Here is a 15258-nt window from a genome sequence, read left to right as displayed (position 1 = left end):
TGATCTGTAACAGGAAAAGCTGCATTAATTTGAGTTGGAAGCAAAGATATGTTATGTATGTATGTATCCTTTAACAGGACTAAGGCTTTGATATTATCACAAGTCAGAGATTAGAAATAAACAAGTATCCAAGGATTTTAATTTATAATGATGTCAAATTAGCTATAAAAAAAAAAAAAAAAAACATGTACCAAAATATTGGTTATATTTAATTTCCTAAATTTAATCCATCCTACAATTCGATGTTGCTTTCAGTTGAGATATTGATTATGTTAAGTTGTTATAATAAGTAAGTGAGGGAGGCGGAGAAGGTGAATTCCTGCAAACAGGGCAATTCCCTTTCATCCTTAGCCACTCATCAATACAGTCAGCATGGAAGCAATGTCTACACTCTGGTATACATCTAACCATGTCTTTAACATCATATTCAGATAAGCATATCGAGCATGTTGCATCTTCATCTCCATATCCTGGAAGACGCATGCTTTCCCCTAACACCACTTTTGTGTACGACTCTATTGTCGACTGCTCCAGACCCGCCACCAAACTGCTAATGGCGGTGGTGGTTTCTGGCGTCACCATGGCGGTAGCTGGTGCTGCATTGTTTCTTGAAATCCATGTGGCTACACTTCTGTAGTCAATGCAGATGTAGTATATCATGACAATGGAGATTCCTATGGCTGGTAGAGCTAGGCCGATGGAGACGATTATTAATACCATCATTGCTTTTTTACTTCCTGAAATTGCAAATGTGATTCATTATTTCGGAATAATTTGAAAAGGGTTTTTTTTTGCTTTAAGTAAAGGGGTAATCATGTCGTTTGACTAAATAAAAGAGGCTAAATGATCATTTAACATTACATTCCAAAAAAGAAGCCAGCGTCTTAATCTACTAAGCTGTGTTTTTTTTTTTGGCTTTTGTAGGTAAAAATGATTAAGTGCTTAATCCGTTAAGTAAAAAAAAAAATGGTTACCCTTTTTGGTAATATCGAAGCATGCAACTTCTTCCATAGTGGTATTTGTGTAACCACAAGCCCCGCCCTGGGTTACACAATCTTGACAATTAGGGGAATCCCATGTCAAAAATATATCCATATTTAGGTTCGATGTGAGCCCTTCTTGACCTTGATACCTCGATACCGGACTCCATAAAGAACCAATGATCTGGCAAGAGCTGCGGTTAGCCATTAACATAGCAAAACTAACAGAAGAAGTGGCTACAGTAGAATACGTAGAATTGCTGAGGCAAGTGACAATCGGGAAACGAGAGGTTGTGAGTTCAACCGGGCAGCTCAAAAGAGTGTAGTTTCGGATTGGGGAGACTGAAAATGGTGAACCCAACAGGTCCAAACTCAAAAGCCTGTCAGCAGAACAGCCTGATGGATCATAAACTTGCACAATTTGAGATCGATAATCGATGTTTCGTACCAAAAACTCTCCTGAATTCGGAAGGTTTAATGTCACGCTGTTTTGGCTGTTACATTCAAGATCGAATCCCGGATAGCCACAAATGTCTGGTTGTTGGTCGATCATACGAAAGGGAAAGTGAACAGAGTATGGAGTTGCACCACACAAGGAAGTTGGGCAGTTGTATGATGATGATGCTGATGAGGGATGACTATGAAGAAGATGAAGTAGGATTAGGATCAGGAATAGGAGATGGGAGAAGATGTAATTGAGATCCTCCATTGATGTTTTTTTTCTTTTCTTGCAAAAGATACAAGCCTATTACCCTTGTACTACTACTATGTCAGCATATTTGACTTTTCTATGTCAAATGTTTGTGGCGTTTTGAGCCTATAAACAGCTAACCTACATTTGTTTACAATTAACTAACAAAAGTCAATGGTCAATGGCCACTCCCTTTAGGCCTTTATCTTTGGAAGTAGCTACAAGAACACCACAATTTAAAACTTCTTAATAACAGTCCCTCATGTTGAGTATAAAATAATCTCATAGTTTGGAGACCTACTTTAAAGTTTAATAAACAAGTGTGTGTAATAAGTTGATGTTGAAATTGAAAGATTTTTTTTTTCCATTAATTTTCACCAAGTTGAACATCTCACACACAATTCTCAAGAAACATCAAACAGATTGAAGCGCCTAAAGTCCTAAAGTATCAAAATCTTCCATACCCATGATGGCTTGGGTTCGATATTTTACCTTACAAGGCCAAACCGGCTCTTAAAGTGAAAATAACTATATATAGTAACCAATAATTTAAGATTTGCATGACATGTTTTGATTTATCAGGTTCATATTCCTTTAATGCTAAAAGTGAATCTCCATCGCCTTTTCTAGTTTCTCTTTACAAGCCTAATAACGTTTTGATTAAATTAAAGTTAGCAGTCATAATTATAAGTAACATATAACTCAAAATAATAAGATGTTTAAATTTATCGCTATCTATCCATCGAATTCCCTTTTAATGGAGTTGCACTAGAAATTTCAAGCTATCCGTGTGACTACTATGCCATTCAAAATAAATTAAAATAATTGTGAGAAATAAAGCATATTTTATAAGTTCAATCCTACATAATGATACTATCGATAAAACATATATATATATATATATATATATATATATATATATATATATATATATATATATATATATATATATATATATATATATATATATATATATATTCCTACAATTTGTCCAAAAACATAGATTTAAACCCATTGACCAAAATAATTATATAAATATATCTTTCCTTCTTTTTTCATTTAAGAAGGTGATCGATTTTGTTGAATCATCCATTACAACATAAAGTTAATAATCATTCAATCCGTGATTGTCTTTGTAAATTATAACAAAAAACAATTGTAAATAGTTTGGATGGAATTTACAAGGACTTTGGTTTGAGACTGTGTTTGTTTAGTTTTGAATCTGGCCTCCACCATCATCTCCTACATGCCAACGTATGGTATAGACATTACCATGTCTAGAGGTAAAAAGTAACATGTTTTTACAGGTTGACAGTTGACTAACAGATCAAAATAAGTTTAGACAGCATGGAATATTTTACTAGCAGTCAAAAGATATTTGATTTGTCAGTATTTTTTTACCCATTTTTTAAGATATTAGAACTAATCTATTCATTAATGTGACCACAAAACCATATTATTACTTAAAAAAGTTGACGATTTAGGAGGTTTATGAATTCGAACACAATAACACTTACAACTTTTCAAACAAAACAATTTAGGAGGTTTTGTGAGTTGAACATATTTTGAGCGGGCGTTTGACTCATTTCAACCGTACTTTTAGTCTTATCTATTTGGCCAGTTAAAAAATCAAAATCAATTCATCTACTTATAACTAAGTCAAAATTGACACTAGTAGCCATGAAAAGTACAAACAAAAAACAAAATCGATCGATGTCAAATACATATACTTGACTTAATAATGTATCATGTTTGAATCATGAAAGAGCAAATGCATGTGATTCCACAAGTGCATTATATGACGAAAAAAAATGTTTGTTTGCATATGGAAGAATAAGAACATAACTTTTGATTCCAGGAGAATATACATGACCTCCAACGGTCCATGGAAAGATCAGGACAACTTTGTGATAGTTTGGCCCATAACCCATTATTTGAAGCTCAGGAATATGAGTTTTCCTAAATGTCAAGATTTTCAAATTTATTTCATTTCTTTTTTTGTGTAAATCCCAATTTAGGAAAGCCTAGCCATATAAGGTTTATGTTGAATTTTGTCTACTAAAAAATATAAAGCTAGCATCCTCTTCTAAGCTATGATTATATATGGAATATTATAAATTTCTCAAGATGTGTTAAACATTATATTAGCTTCTCCCCTCGTCACTTTCACCATCACAGATAGTATCACAAACCATACTATGTTAATTCATTATACTTTCCTCTTTTAATGTCAAATAAGAAATATAAAATGTATAGTGCAGTACTCATGGATGTCTAGAGTTATTTGCATAACAATTTACAAATCCTCATATACTAAAAATCCTTCCTCTAGAAACTAATTGGTGTCCTCTCAAGAGGCTTAAGTGGTAATCCTATTGGCAAATACGAGTGAGCATCATACATTTTTCAAAACATTGTTTTTTTTTTTTTTTTTTTTTTTTTTTTTTTTTTTTTTTTTCTGTTGGTGTGTTTATTACTTATGGCCTATACTGACCTTTATATGAGAGCTAACGATAAGAAGTGGGTTTCTTTGAAATTGGTATTTACAGCAGTTGCTGTGAGATACGGATGGAGACAATTTCACCAGTGTCTCCGGAAGTCATTACATGGTATTTGATGTGAAGGCCTGCTTCCCAATACAAAATAGCTTAGTTTAATTTAGGTTGTTGGTGTATGTACCTTTTGGGGCAAAAATATGATAGGCAATTGGCAATCAGACTGAATATTGATATAAATAAAGATGCATATTTTACCTTCATTTTCTTGTAAATTGGTGTTGATAGCAACTGCATGGTAAGTTACCATGGCTTTGGGCTGCCAGTCATTGGGACTACCCACCCATGACTTGAGATTGAACAGCTCTGCTCAGAATAAAAAAAAAAAAAAAGACTAATTTGTAGGCTCTGTTTGTGGTAAGTATATTGAATTAGTTTTGGTAAGAAACACTGTTATATATACCAGCTGTAGATGGACTCTTGAGATACTTGATGTCAAAAATGCCACCAGAAGCACTGTCTGAATGTTTTCTGATATCATGAGATCCTATCAACTTGTACTCCCAGCTTCCCGTCTGGTACCCTTCAGTCAGGAACAGCTCCACGTGTCTCACATCCAGTACCTGCATTGTTCCTGCATGCAACAAATACAATACATCTCATATCTCATCTATATAACTTAAGAGCTTTGGTTGATTTTCTAACTTCAAGCATGTAATGTAACTGTTTTCTCACCATCACATGTATTCAGGTCACAGACAGGGCACCGAACAAGCTGTAAATCTGAAAAAAAAAAAAAAAAAAAAAAAAAAAAAAGAACTTAATTGCGTTGGTGTGAATAAGGATCATGCTTTGAATAGTTTTCAAGATATTACCTGCTATCCATATTCCAGTTTTAATGTTGTGCAATACACAGGACCCATAAGAGTTCAACATATTTTGCATGGTATCTTCTTTTGGAAGCTTTGAAGGGCAGATGAGATTCTCCATCAGGAATGCATCTGATGAGTTGATGCAAAATGCACCTATTCTCATCCAGTCTGATATGCAAGTTCAAAGTGTCATTCATATGCACCCTTCTTTCATATACACATATACTATTTACTATTTAGGGAATTCCTTACTTTTTCCTATTGTTCTTTCTACATACTTTCTAATAGACCATGGTTTTTACTTTCCTATAGTTTATCAAAACACTGGTAACAACCTACAGGAAGAAGCTAATGCAATATTAAGTCTAATCCTCTTATGGCTTCCAAGTTACAGTTTCTAATCATGTATTCTCAGAAACCAAACATGGTGACCAAACGGGGAGATACTTTGTACCATAGCATAAATCCATGCTGGACAAACATTAATGCATTTGCCATTGCTGAACAGATTAAAAGAATGTGTCATTTAAATCTTTGATTAACCAAGTTTTTTTTTTAAGATTAACCAAGCTCATGCAGCAAATTAAAGTTCTAATTAAACGCAAAGGTTACCAATATGCTTCTCCTTCTGACGAAAATCATAAGAATGGCTTCCACCTGCATTATCAATCATTGATATGAGATACGCAGTACGTTCTCAATCATAATGCACTAGTAAATCTACAGGACAGACAATGTAAAGCATATAGTAGGAGGCTCTATGTTTACCAAAAGCTGAAGCATAAAGATTGATCCATTTAAATGCTGTTTCAGAGCAATCAGGGACCTGAAGATCACGCAGACAAGCAAATTTCCAAACACTCTCATCCATTACAACACGGAGGAACCATTTGCTGGTTGCTGCCAACATCACCAAAGACTTCCCGTCCAAATACTTGGCAATTTCTGTCCATATGTCCTCTTCATGCCTACTTCCATTGCATTGAGATCAAAAGCAACATAACACAGATGAAGTTCCTTCAATTTATCAATGGAACACACACACAAACAGAGATAAACGTGTAATAAATTTACATCAAATTCGTAAATCAACAGATACTAAAACAATTGTTTCAAATGTAACTCCTACGATGTAAACACACTTACGTAAATCATAAACTCACGAACAAGCAATCAAATCAGAGTACATTGACATAGATTCACGCTCATCGATTAATCAAACAAACTTCGATCCAAAATTTCAACTACAACTTGCAAATCTACTGAATTAGCTTAACTAGGACTAAAAATTAACTGGAAATGAACATCCTGAACCACTATAAATCAACAACTAAACACATGAACTTCAATTATACATATACAAACTTTGTACACATAAAAAAACTCTTCGAATAGACCAAAATTAGGCGTACATTAGCTCAAAATTACACGCAGAGCTATGCAGTCATGATGGAATTGTACCATGAAAATGAAGAGATGGATGACGAAGAGAAACGAGGAGACGCACAGCAGCAAATCGATTTGGCTCCGCGCAATCGTTTCCCCATTTTGTTGTCGAAATTCAAATCGAAGCGTCAAGTGAAAATTTTGAATTGGAAAGGGCTTCGCTTATGTATATACAAACGCGGGAATGTCCACGTGACCTGTAACGACGTAACAGTAGTGTTCGTTAGTTTGTATATGAATCCGTTGGAAAGCAATGGAGTCGGGTCACAACTCATAACTCATATGTATCTTTAAGACCCGGCCAAGCTTATCCATGGGTTCGGGCCATACTATTACATCAATGAACCAACCACTCGGCACCCGAGTCGGCGGATAGATAATGGTAAAAGAGATTCAGTTAAAGGGCTTTTCGTGTGGGCCAATAAGTTGGGTTAATTTGAAATATTTTTCATATTTTAAAATAATTGATATATTAAAATATAATATATTTAAAATTATTAGCAAATGTATAAAACAAATAATTTATTTTAAACAAAATTAATTATGTTTTTAATATAAAATACAATACAAGTTGTCAACCACTTAACCTTTTATCTACAAGACACCGGATGTACTAATAGGAATTTGATATCATCTACTTTATTCCTCCCATTATCCTCAAAGCCTTTTTAATTATTTTACTTTCTCGTTATTAATCTTCAAGCAAGCAAGAACCCTTTTCATCGGTTTAGAGCCTCCATAAAAAAGTCTCTTACAATCATATCTCTCGAGATGGAAGGACTATTATCATATAAAGAATGAAAATAATTATCCTACTTTCTCTTAATATATTGTCTTTGTCGTCCGTAATATACATAATGTTCCTCCAGTCAACATTTCTTTCTTTCTCTGACATTAGCTAGCTTATAGAGTTCATGTTCCTCTTCTTTTGTGTCTAATCTTATATGCATCTCCTTGTATGTCATGTCCTTAACTATAACCATAACTTTCTTCACCTCATGATTGGCCTCCTTATACCTTTCTCTTGCGCTGCCTATCTTCTTCGTTCCTATATACTCTAAAAGCTCTATAAAGTGAGTACATTTTACCCTAGTATTTGTTTATACCTTCTCGCTCCACCACTATGATTATGTATGATCTTTTAACTTACCTGAAGACATCCCAGTAGTGTCTTTTGCTACCTCTTTGGTGTTTTTGACCATATGTACAATGTATATGTTTTAACGTATGTATAATTTCTTGTTTTAATTAAGGGCTCATTAGTTTTGTTAATTTATTTTCATAATTGTGAATATTTTGTTAACAAACATATATGAATACAAATTTGATCAAGATGAGCAGGATGAATTTAAGGTCCCTTGTTTATATAGGGCTTCCAATTATAGAAAATTCATGAATCAGTTTTACGCCCACATAATACGTATTGCCTTACCATTTTTATACATAAGAGGCATTTGAAGATCAGCTTACACTTTTCCTGAGAAGAGCGTACCTTGTCGATACAACATTCTTTCTTTTTTAGTTTTTTAGGCAAAGAAATGTTTAATTCTTTTGTTGTATAGTTGTTTAGGTTTATGTTCTTAAGCTTGTTAGTATCTGTCACACCCCAAACCAAGACGGTGGAAACGTTTGGGGGCGGATGACGTTATTATATAGTATCACAACAATTGAATATGAATGAAACATAACAACCAGACAACATACATTGAGATAACACACTTACATTGTTTACATATTGTATTTGTTTATGTAATTACACAAAAGTGACATAAAGTAGGAAATTCCAACATGCAGCAAATCCGGTTCTTAGGTACCTGCTTACTGGTTCCCTGAGAATACAAGTCATTTTGAAAATCGTCAACATTGAATGTTGGTGAGTTCATAAGCATATTTGTATGAAAAGATTTGTAACATCCTTGTTTGTAATAGTTTGTATGACTCCAGAAAATCCGATATTTTCTATAAAAATGATTTGTAAGTTTCGTTACAAAACTGTGAATATATGCATGTATGTCATTTGTTTTCTTTTCTTTATAATTGTAAAGAGTATGTTCCCAGAAAATCCAATATTTTCTTTTGTATGAAAATTGTGGTCTTAAACCCTAGACCAAGAATGGAAAAACAATAGTGTACAGAGAGTAAATATGCAGTTTTATATTTTATAAAACCAATCAAGTATAAGATTCTCGTAAACCAAGATAGTATTGTTAATCCCTAAGTGAGTTCTTATAACCTTGTATGATATGACTGTTATGCCTGAACGACGTTCTTCACGCGTCGGAATTGGTAGAGTTTTGTCACCCCTAGACTTGTCGGTCTATCTGTAGCGAACAACTGAGGTGTGGGGTTGTCAATCCTGTATAGATCTATACACAACGGTCTCGCTACCCCTCCAGGAGACTCTGGTTATAACGCAAGACTTAAGGTATACACTAGGTAGGTACGGTGAAGACAATATCTCATTAGAGCCTTAACGGATTTACGAGAACTTTGACTCCCATTATTGGATAATGAAAACGATATTACTAGTGAAAATTTATGACTAAAGTCTTATGACATGCGTTTTATAGCTTTTATGACATACAGTTTATTTCTCATGCTTTAAAAGCTTTATGATAGGCAGATTATGACACGCAAATGTTTCTGTCATAAATTCTGTTTTGTATACCATTTTGGTTAAATTATTTATAACATTTTTTATAAATAATCCTTAATGGACATGTCTAAATGTAATATATGTTGTGAAAATAGCATAATACCTTAGGTTTTAAGCCATCAAAATAGTGACAACATAGTTACAACTATTTTACTAATAAAAATTATTTTTAGCAAAATAATCACGCTTTGTAGTTTGTTTAACACACCATAATAGGTTTGAAAGTTTTGTAATGCAAACTATTTTATTTTGTTGTGACTCTAATAAGTCATGGTTTTTACAAGAACACACATAATAACCTTGAAATTTATTATATCCAAATATTTGTGTAAAGTGTGAGAGTTGAAAATGCATATGTCCAAGAGTTAAACATGTTTGAGCACAACACCCATATTTTCGCAATTTTGAGTGTACAAACATGACCATAAAACTTTTATAACACAAAGATGTCATCAACATTTACTTTATGTTTTTAACACATGTTAATAACCTTTGTATTCAAAAATTTGTTCCATTTTCAACCCATAACCATGATGCATGCAATTATCGAAAGAGTAAACAAGACTTGGCTTGTATTCTCCCACCCACCCACCCCCCCCCCCTCTCGCGAAAAGTATGAAAAACATGAAAAGATGGGGGTATGAAGCTCACCTTGGTATTTTTTTCGTGTGATAGGAAGAAGAAGAAAGAAGTTGTTGAGCCTAGCTTTGTGAAGCTTGAAGGTCACTCGAAAAAGGGTGATGTTCTAAGAGACTACACACAAAAATGGTGTGTAAACATGAGTTTTAGCTTGAAGAGATGTAAGAATACTTGGAGTTTACAAGAACACTTACCAAATTCTATGGACCACCTTGAATATGTAACTTCCTTTGGGATGTAGCACACTAAATTTTGGAGAGGAAGTGATGGAGAATTTGAGAGTAAACTTGGGTCAAAATGGTCTTTGTGAGGGTGAGGGGGGAGGGTTCAGTCGATCTCTCTCTTTTATGGGAGATTGGTTGATTTTTTTGATGCTTGATGAGAAAATAAGTGACATTTGTACTGTCATGGAAGGGATTTACTATCCAAAACTTCATCTGTAAGTGAGTGGTGGATTTAGCAACGTGTTTCTGATACATGGTCACTTTAGTTAAATGATGGTGTATAGTACCTATTGCTTGAATTAATGTAAGATATGTTTTGATTGATTATGTTTTAGAGTTGAGTGTAAGTGTGGTTCATGTGGAATAAGAAAGCAAAGCCTTGGTGAATGGGAATGCCATACTGGTTCTAGAGCAAAGAAGTGGAAGTTCAACATTAAAGTGAAGGGCTCAATGTTACCACTGGAGAAGATGGTTTGTACAACTTCAACTTCAAGTCATTAAGAAAGCATTGTGTTATTATCAAATGTTTTCTTTTAATATCACACTACTAAACTACTAAATTTAAATAATGCAGCTTTTAGGGTATAATGTTAATAGTGTTAAGGTTGTTGGATTAGTGTCTAAGTCCATAACTATTTTGGTATGTACTTGACCCGATGGTGCATGGTCCTTTTGGGTTGCCTTCACCAAAGCAACTTGATAGGATGAATTATGGAGAGAAAGGATTAATTATGATTTATTAATATATTAAAGGAGAAATCATATTGTTTAATTAATATTGGTCAAGAATTAATTGATAATTAATTTTGTGACTAAAAGAGATTAATTAAACTTAAGGGACTGGAATTGTAATTATAAGATAATTGCAATTGGGCTATGGATTACCTTATAATATAAGGTTGGACGAATTCTATGGGGAAACCCATTAGAAATCGTCCAAGGCTTATTAGAGAAGGGTCCATGGGCTGCTTAGGGCTTAAGCAGTCAGTTTAGGGTTTCCTAGTTCAAAACCCTAATAGCCTACATGTATATAAAGTGCCTTAAGCCCCAAAAACGTGGGGAAGACTCCTTCTAGGGTTTGTACACGTTTTAGGCAGCCTCCTCTCTCCTTTTTCTTCATCCTCTTGCTCTTGGTGTTTGTGAACCATTAGAGGAGTGACATTTGTGACTCTAAGCTTTCTAAAGTCATTACAAGGAGATTTGGGATTGTTATTGCTACATAACAATCAAGGTAATATCTTAAACCCTATTTTATGTTAATATGATTAATTGTATGCTAGATCTAGGGTTTAAAGTCTTGGATGAATTGCATGTACAATAGAGAAACCTAGATCCAAGAATTAGGGTTTGCATGAGCACATAGGATGTTCTTATGGCTAAAACCCATCAGTGGTATCAGAGCCTTGATTGGTTTCTATTGTATTGATGCCTTGCATGTTCATTCTTGTTGCAAAATCAAAATTTTGGCTTTCTGACTGATGAACTCGGCGAGTTCCAATGTGGACTCGGCGAGTTAGCTCCTACTCGGCGAGTCCATAGAGGAACTCGGCGAGTTCGAGCGTCAGAAGGAGGCAGTTTCGGGATTTCTTGTTGTTTTACTCAAAGATACTTGCCTTAATTGTTATGGGTCATTAAAATTCGAATTTTAATCATATTTTGAGTATATCCTTGATTAAACAAAAGATAATTACCAATTGATTAGATGATAACTTCCTTATTTGATTAAAGCTTGATTATTTGTATTAATTGGGTAACTTATCTTGCAAGAAATTGATTTTAGGTCAAATTAGATAATAATTAGATTAATTGTTTAATTTAATTTATTTGCTATTTGATCCTTGTGTTTTGAAAAGTTTCAAGACTTTCCCTCAAGTTTTGGAATTTAAATTTTGATTAAAAGGTTTGATTTTGAAATATTTAAATTCTAATCCCTAATGTTTTGAAATGTTTCAAAACTTGCCCTCAAGTTTGGAATTTAAAAGTTGATTAAAAGTTTAATTTAGGAATGTTAAATTCTAAAACCCTAGTATTGTTTTGAAAAAGTTCAAATCACACCCTTATGGTTTTATTAATTGATTAAGGTGTATAATTAAAGGAGGTTTAATAAATCCATAAAGTTTTGGTTCACAATTTAATTGAATTATAACTATAATTGTTAAAATTGACCACCTAGTATTTTAAAAGTGTAAAATACACCCTATACTATATATAACATTAAAAGTCTAACATTATATATATATATATATATATATATATATATATATATATGTATGAGTAAAAGTCAGTCTTACCGTTAGTAGGCCTCATTCACGAAGCTGGTCTAGAAGGGGTGTTTAAGGAAATTGCCTATAAAATGGAGATTGAATGGGTATCCACTCTTACCCACCGCACTCTTGACTAGTGGAGGGTCGTTAGCAGAACGGGTAGGATAGGACAGAAACCTTCCATTAAAAGTATAATGAAGTACAAAAGTAACTAAATGTTTTACAAATTCCCAATCTTAGTTACTTTAGGCAAAAGTGAATTGATGCAATTCCATGAAATTACACTTTGTGCCCTTGCGAAGACGTTAGTGGAGTGTGTGTGGTTAACCGACACACTAAATGGTTCTAAGCAAAGGTAGCAAAGGGTGACTCAATGTTTGTCATAGTTCGGTGGAGCGTGTGTAGTTAATCGGCACATCAAATAGGTGACTGTAACATGTGGGGGCACCATGTAAGTTTGCATGGTTATTCACACCCGCTTTGTGATCCTCGGTATCCCAGTCACAATCTAGAGGGGCATATCGAGATTTAAACATGCCATTGAAAGGTTCAATGAATCTCAAAGGATCTAGGAATTTTCAATACATTTAAAACTTAATCGGTTTTTTCATTTTTCATGGTGGAAAATTAGTGAATCGTCATTCACTTACCTTCGAATGTTCTGCAATTTGGGTTACGGCATCCCTTTCCCGAGTTGTAGAATATTGTGTTGGGTCCTAGCCTTAATATCTTATTTGGGTGATTTATTAAGGACTCAATCAATCAACTAACTTGAATTTATTTTCTCCCGTTTTGTAGATGTTAAAGTACGACAACTATGGTCTTCCCATATCCCGTGGAACAAACATTCCACATAAAGATGATATTCCACGATTTGATCGAGGAACAAAAGATCATGCTTCACTTCCTCATCCTCCTCCAGTTGTTCTCCCTAACCAACAAGATCGAAGAATTGAAAGGTTCAATGTCACTAAAGCCCTATTGGAAATGAAACATGAAGATGGTAAACCTGTGTGTGCCCACGTTCTGGGAATGAAATCACACATCGATAGGTTGATAATGTTGGGTGCGTCATTCCCTGATAAGTTGGCTGTGGACTGGGTTCTGCAGTCACTCCCTGAATCATACAATGTAACGCCCGGGTTTTCAGGGCTAAGCATTTTTGTCAATGTAATAGTCTAGGTCAACTATTGTAACTCTTTTTGAAGTAATAAATATAAAATATTTGAGTATTATGTGAATTATGTGTGTTTATGTGTTTATTATTTAATTATAAATGTATAATTAATAAAGAATAAAAATGAGCGTCAAAATTAAAGTGTGAGATAATCCTGATATCTCTACATAAAGTTGTAGAATACGTCTCAAGGTTTCCGTACATATAAAGAATGCCGAAATCCGAGCTATAACGAAGAAGTTATGGCCCGCCGAAGTTTTATGGCAAAACCGGCACGACACCAGGAGACGTAAATAGTGAATTTACGATAGAAGACTTTTTAGCCTTATCAATCTAAACAAAAGTCGTAGAATATGTTAAACTAAGAACATCGATAAAAAGAACGCCCAAATCTGACTTCGTATGAAGAAGTTATGATTTTTCTAAGATTCGGCTTAGCAGTGCACGGCCTGAAACTCGAATTTTAGTTCGAGCGGTTTTTGGCTTACGCAACGTAAATGAGAGTTGAAGATCTCATTAATAGGAAATCAACGGTAAAAAGACAGACAAAAACAGAGTCCGTATGTAGAAGTTATTAATTTTACGCAGAAGTTTAACAGTATAATCTCCTTGTACTGTTAAATTTAAGATCGATCGAGAATTGGCTGACGGTGTCAAAATGAAAGTTGTAGATCTTATTATTACCTACGCGTGGATATAAAGAACGTCAAAAACGGAGGTCGTATGTGAAAGTTACGGATTTTAGAAGTCGGAAGTGTGCTGTGCGAAAATGGGTGATGTGGCACAATCTTGGCCATTGCTTTCTCCCCAAGGCTTGCCACCAGATGGTGACATGTGGCACCAAGTTCAGCCACATTTCACCCTATAAATACCACCTCTCCCACCCTCATTTTCTTCACATCTTTCCCATTCTTTCTTCTCTTTACTCTCTCTCTCTCTAGAACCTCTCTCTAGCCCCGAAATCCCCCGAAAAGCCTAGGGAACCTCCCTAGCACGAGGCGGAAGCCCCGGAGTGCTCGAAGGCTCCGAGAAGAAGAGCTTTTCGGCTCGGGAACGCTGCTCCAAGCAAAGCCCGGTTTTCTATAAAACCCGCTGTAAGTGAGCTACGCCTACGCTATTTTTAATATAATTATAGTAACGTTATTAGGAACTTATAATAAATACTTGGGCTATTATTATGGGTTATATAAGTATTTTTTTGACGCTTATATAATAATAATAATAATAGCTAGACTATTAATTAGTCTCGACGAATAATAAACTAAACTCTAGTGGTAATAATACTAGGTTTCGTCGAAGAAAATTCTTTTTAAGAAGCGAAGTGCTGTCTGAGTTCGGAATCACCACCTTTTCAGGTGAGTGCATATTTACTTTCAACTTACACATAGATATGAAGTATTTAATATAAATTACGTGCTCTTTGTGCATATTATCTGAATACTTGCTATCTATGCTGGATGAACGTTTTATACATGTTTTCAAAGATTTAAATTGTATATGTATTTTATATCTACAAAATGTGTTGGGTAAAACATGGGTAGATGTAATAGTTGCTGTGTGACAAAATAAAATAATGAGAGGCCTCGTTATAGATGTTATTGATGATCCAGTCATCTAGCGGAGTATAGATGACGACCACGGACTATTCTAGACAGTCCAGTGGAACACTAGCAGGCTCGCAACCTGTAGGTGTTTATTTGAACTGTGTGTTTATTTGAACTGTGTGCTCACCAGATGTACTCCATCCCCCACATGGTTGCCTATTAGGACATTTATTGCTGAGGAATCCCCTTAGTAGTAGTGTCCGTCCCGAT

The 15258-nt window shown here is 34.5% G+C and overlaps 2 protein-coding genes and 1 pseudogene across 2 annotated transcripts; 1 reads left to right on the top strand and 2 right to left on the bottom strand.

Annotated features, from left to right (window-relative positions):
- Window positions 1-31: 31 nt before the first annotated feature.
- Window positions 32-1727, bottom strand: LOC145061638 (putative RING-H2 finger protein ATL21A). Its single transcript, XM_079009172.1, has 2 exons — window positions 975-1727; window positions 32-737 (listed from the first exon to the last, which is right to left on the bottom strand). Exons 1-2 carry the CDS (start codon window positions 1687-1689, stop codon window positions 268-270), a joined length of 1185 nt encoding a protein of 394 aa, XP_078865298.1. The 5' UTR covers window positions 1690-1727; the 3' UTR covers window positions 32-267.
- A 2457-nt stretch (window positions 1728-4184) lies between these two features.
- On the bottom strand, window positions 4185-6710 carry RMF (reduced male fertility). Its single transcript, XM_079010506.1, has 8 exons — window positions 6500-6710; window positions 5807-6006; window positions 5651-5695; window positions 5042-5206; window positions 4902-4949; window positions 4630-4800; window positions 4425-4532; window positions 4185-4297 (listed from the first exon to the last, which is right to left on the bottom strand). The coding sequence occupies exons 1-8, from the start codon at window positions 6583-6585 to the stop codon at window positions 4215-4217; spliced, it is 906 nt and encodes a 301-aa protein (XP_078866632.1). The 5' UTR covers window positions 6586-6710; the 3' UTR covers window positions 4185-4214.
- A 3070-nt stretch (window positions 6711-9780) lies between these two features.
- The window catches only part of LOC145061923 (histone-lysine N-methyltransferase ATX4-like), a 29617-nt pseudogene continuing 24139 nt past the window's right edge, over window positions 9781-15258 (top strand).

Source organism: Lactuca serriola, chromosome 7 (genome assembly GCF_051521515.1).
Source record: "Lactuca serriola cultivar US96UC23 chromosome 7, Lser_US96UC23_V15, whole genome shotgun sequence".
Taxonomy (NCBI): domain Eukaryota; kingdom Viridiplantae; phylum Streptophyta; class Magnoliopsida; order Asterales; family Asteraceae; genus Lactuca; species Lactuca serriola.
Note: the sequence above shows the minus strand (reverse complement) of the source record. Positions and strands in the feature narration are given on the sequence as shown.

Excerpts from the sequence above, each read along its gene's own strand:
- LOC145061638 (XM_079009172.1), bottom strand. The coding sequence starts at position 1,689 with ATGGAGGATCTCAATTACATCTTCTCCCATCTCCTATTCCTGATCCTA. Across the intron at positions 738-974 it reads CTTCGATATTACCAAAAAGG|GAAGTAAAAAAGCAATGATG; the intron begins GTAACCATTTTT and ends TTGCAATTTCAG.
- RMF (XM_079010506.1), bottom strand. The coding sequence starts at position 6,585 with ATGGGGAAACGATTGCGCGGAGCCAAATCGATTTGCTGCTGTGCGTCT. Across the intron at positions 4,801-4,901 it reads TGACCTGAATACATGTGATG|GAACAATGCAGGTACTGGAT; the intron begins GTGAGAAAACAG and ends TGTTGCATGCAG. Across the intron at positions 4,533-4,629 it reads CAAGAGTCCATCTACAGCTG|AGCTGTTCAATCTCAAGTCA; the intron begins GTATATATAACA and ends TATTCTGAGCAG.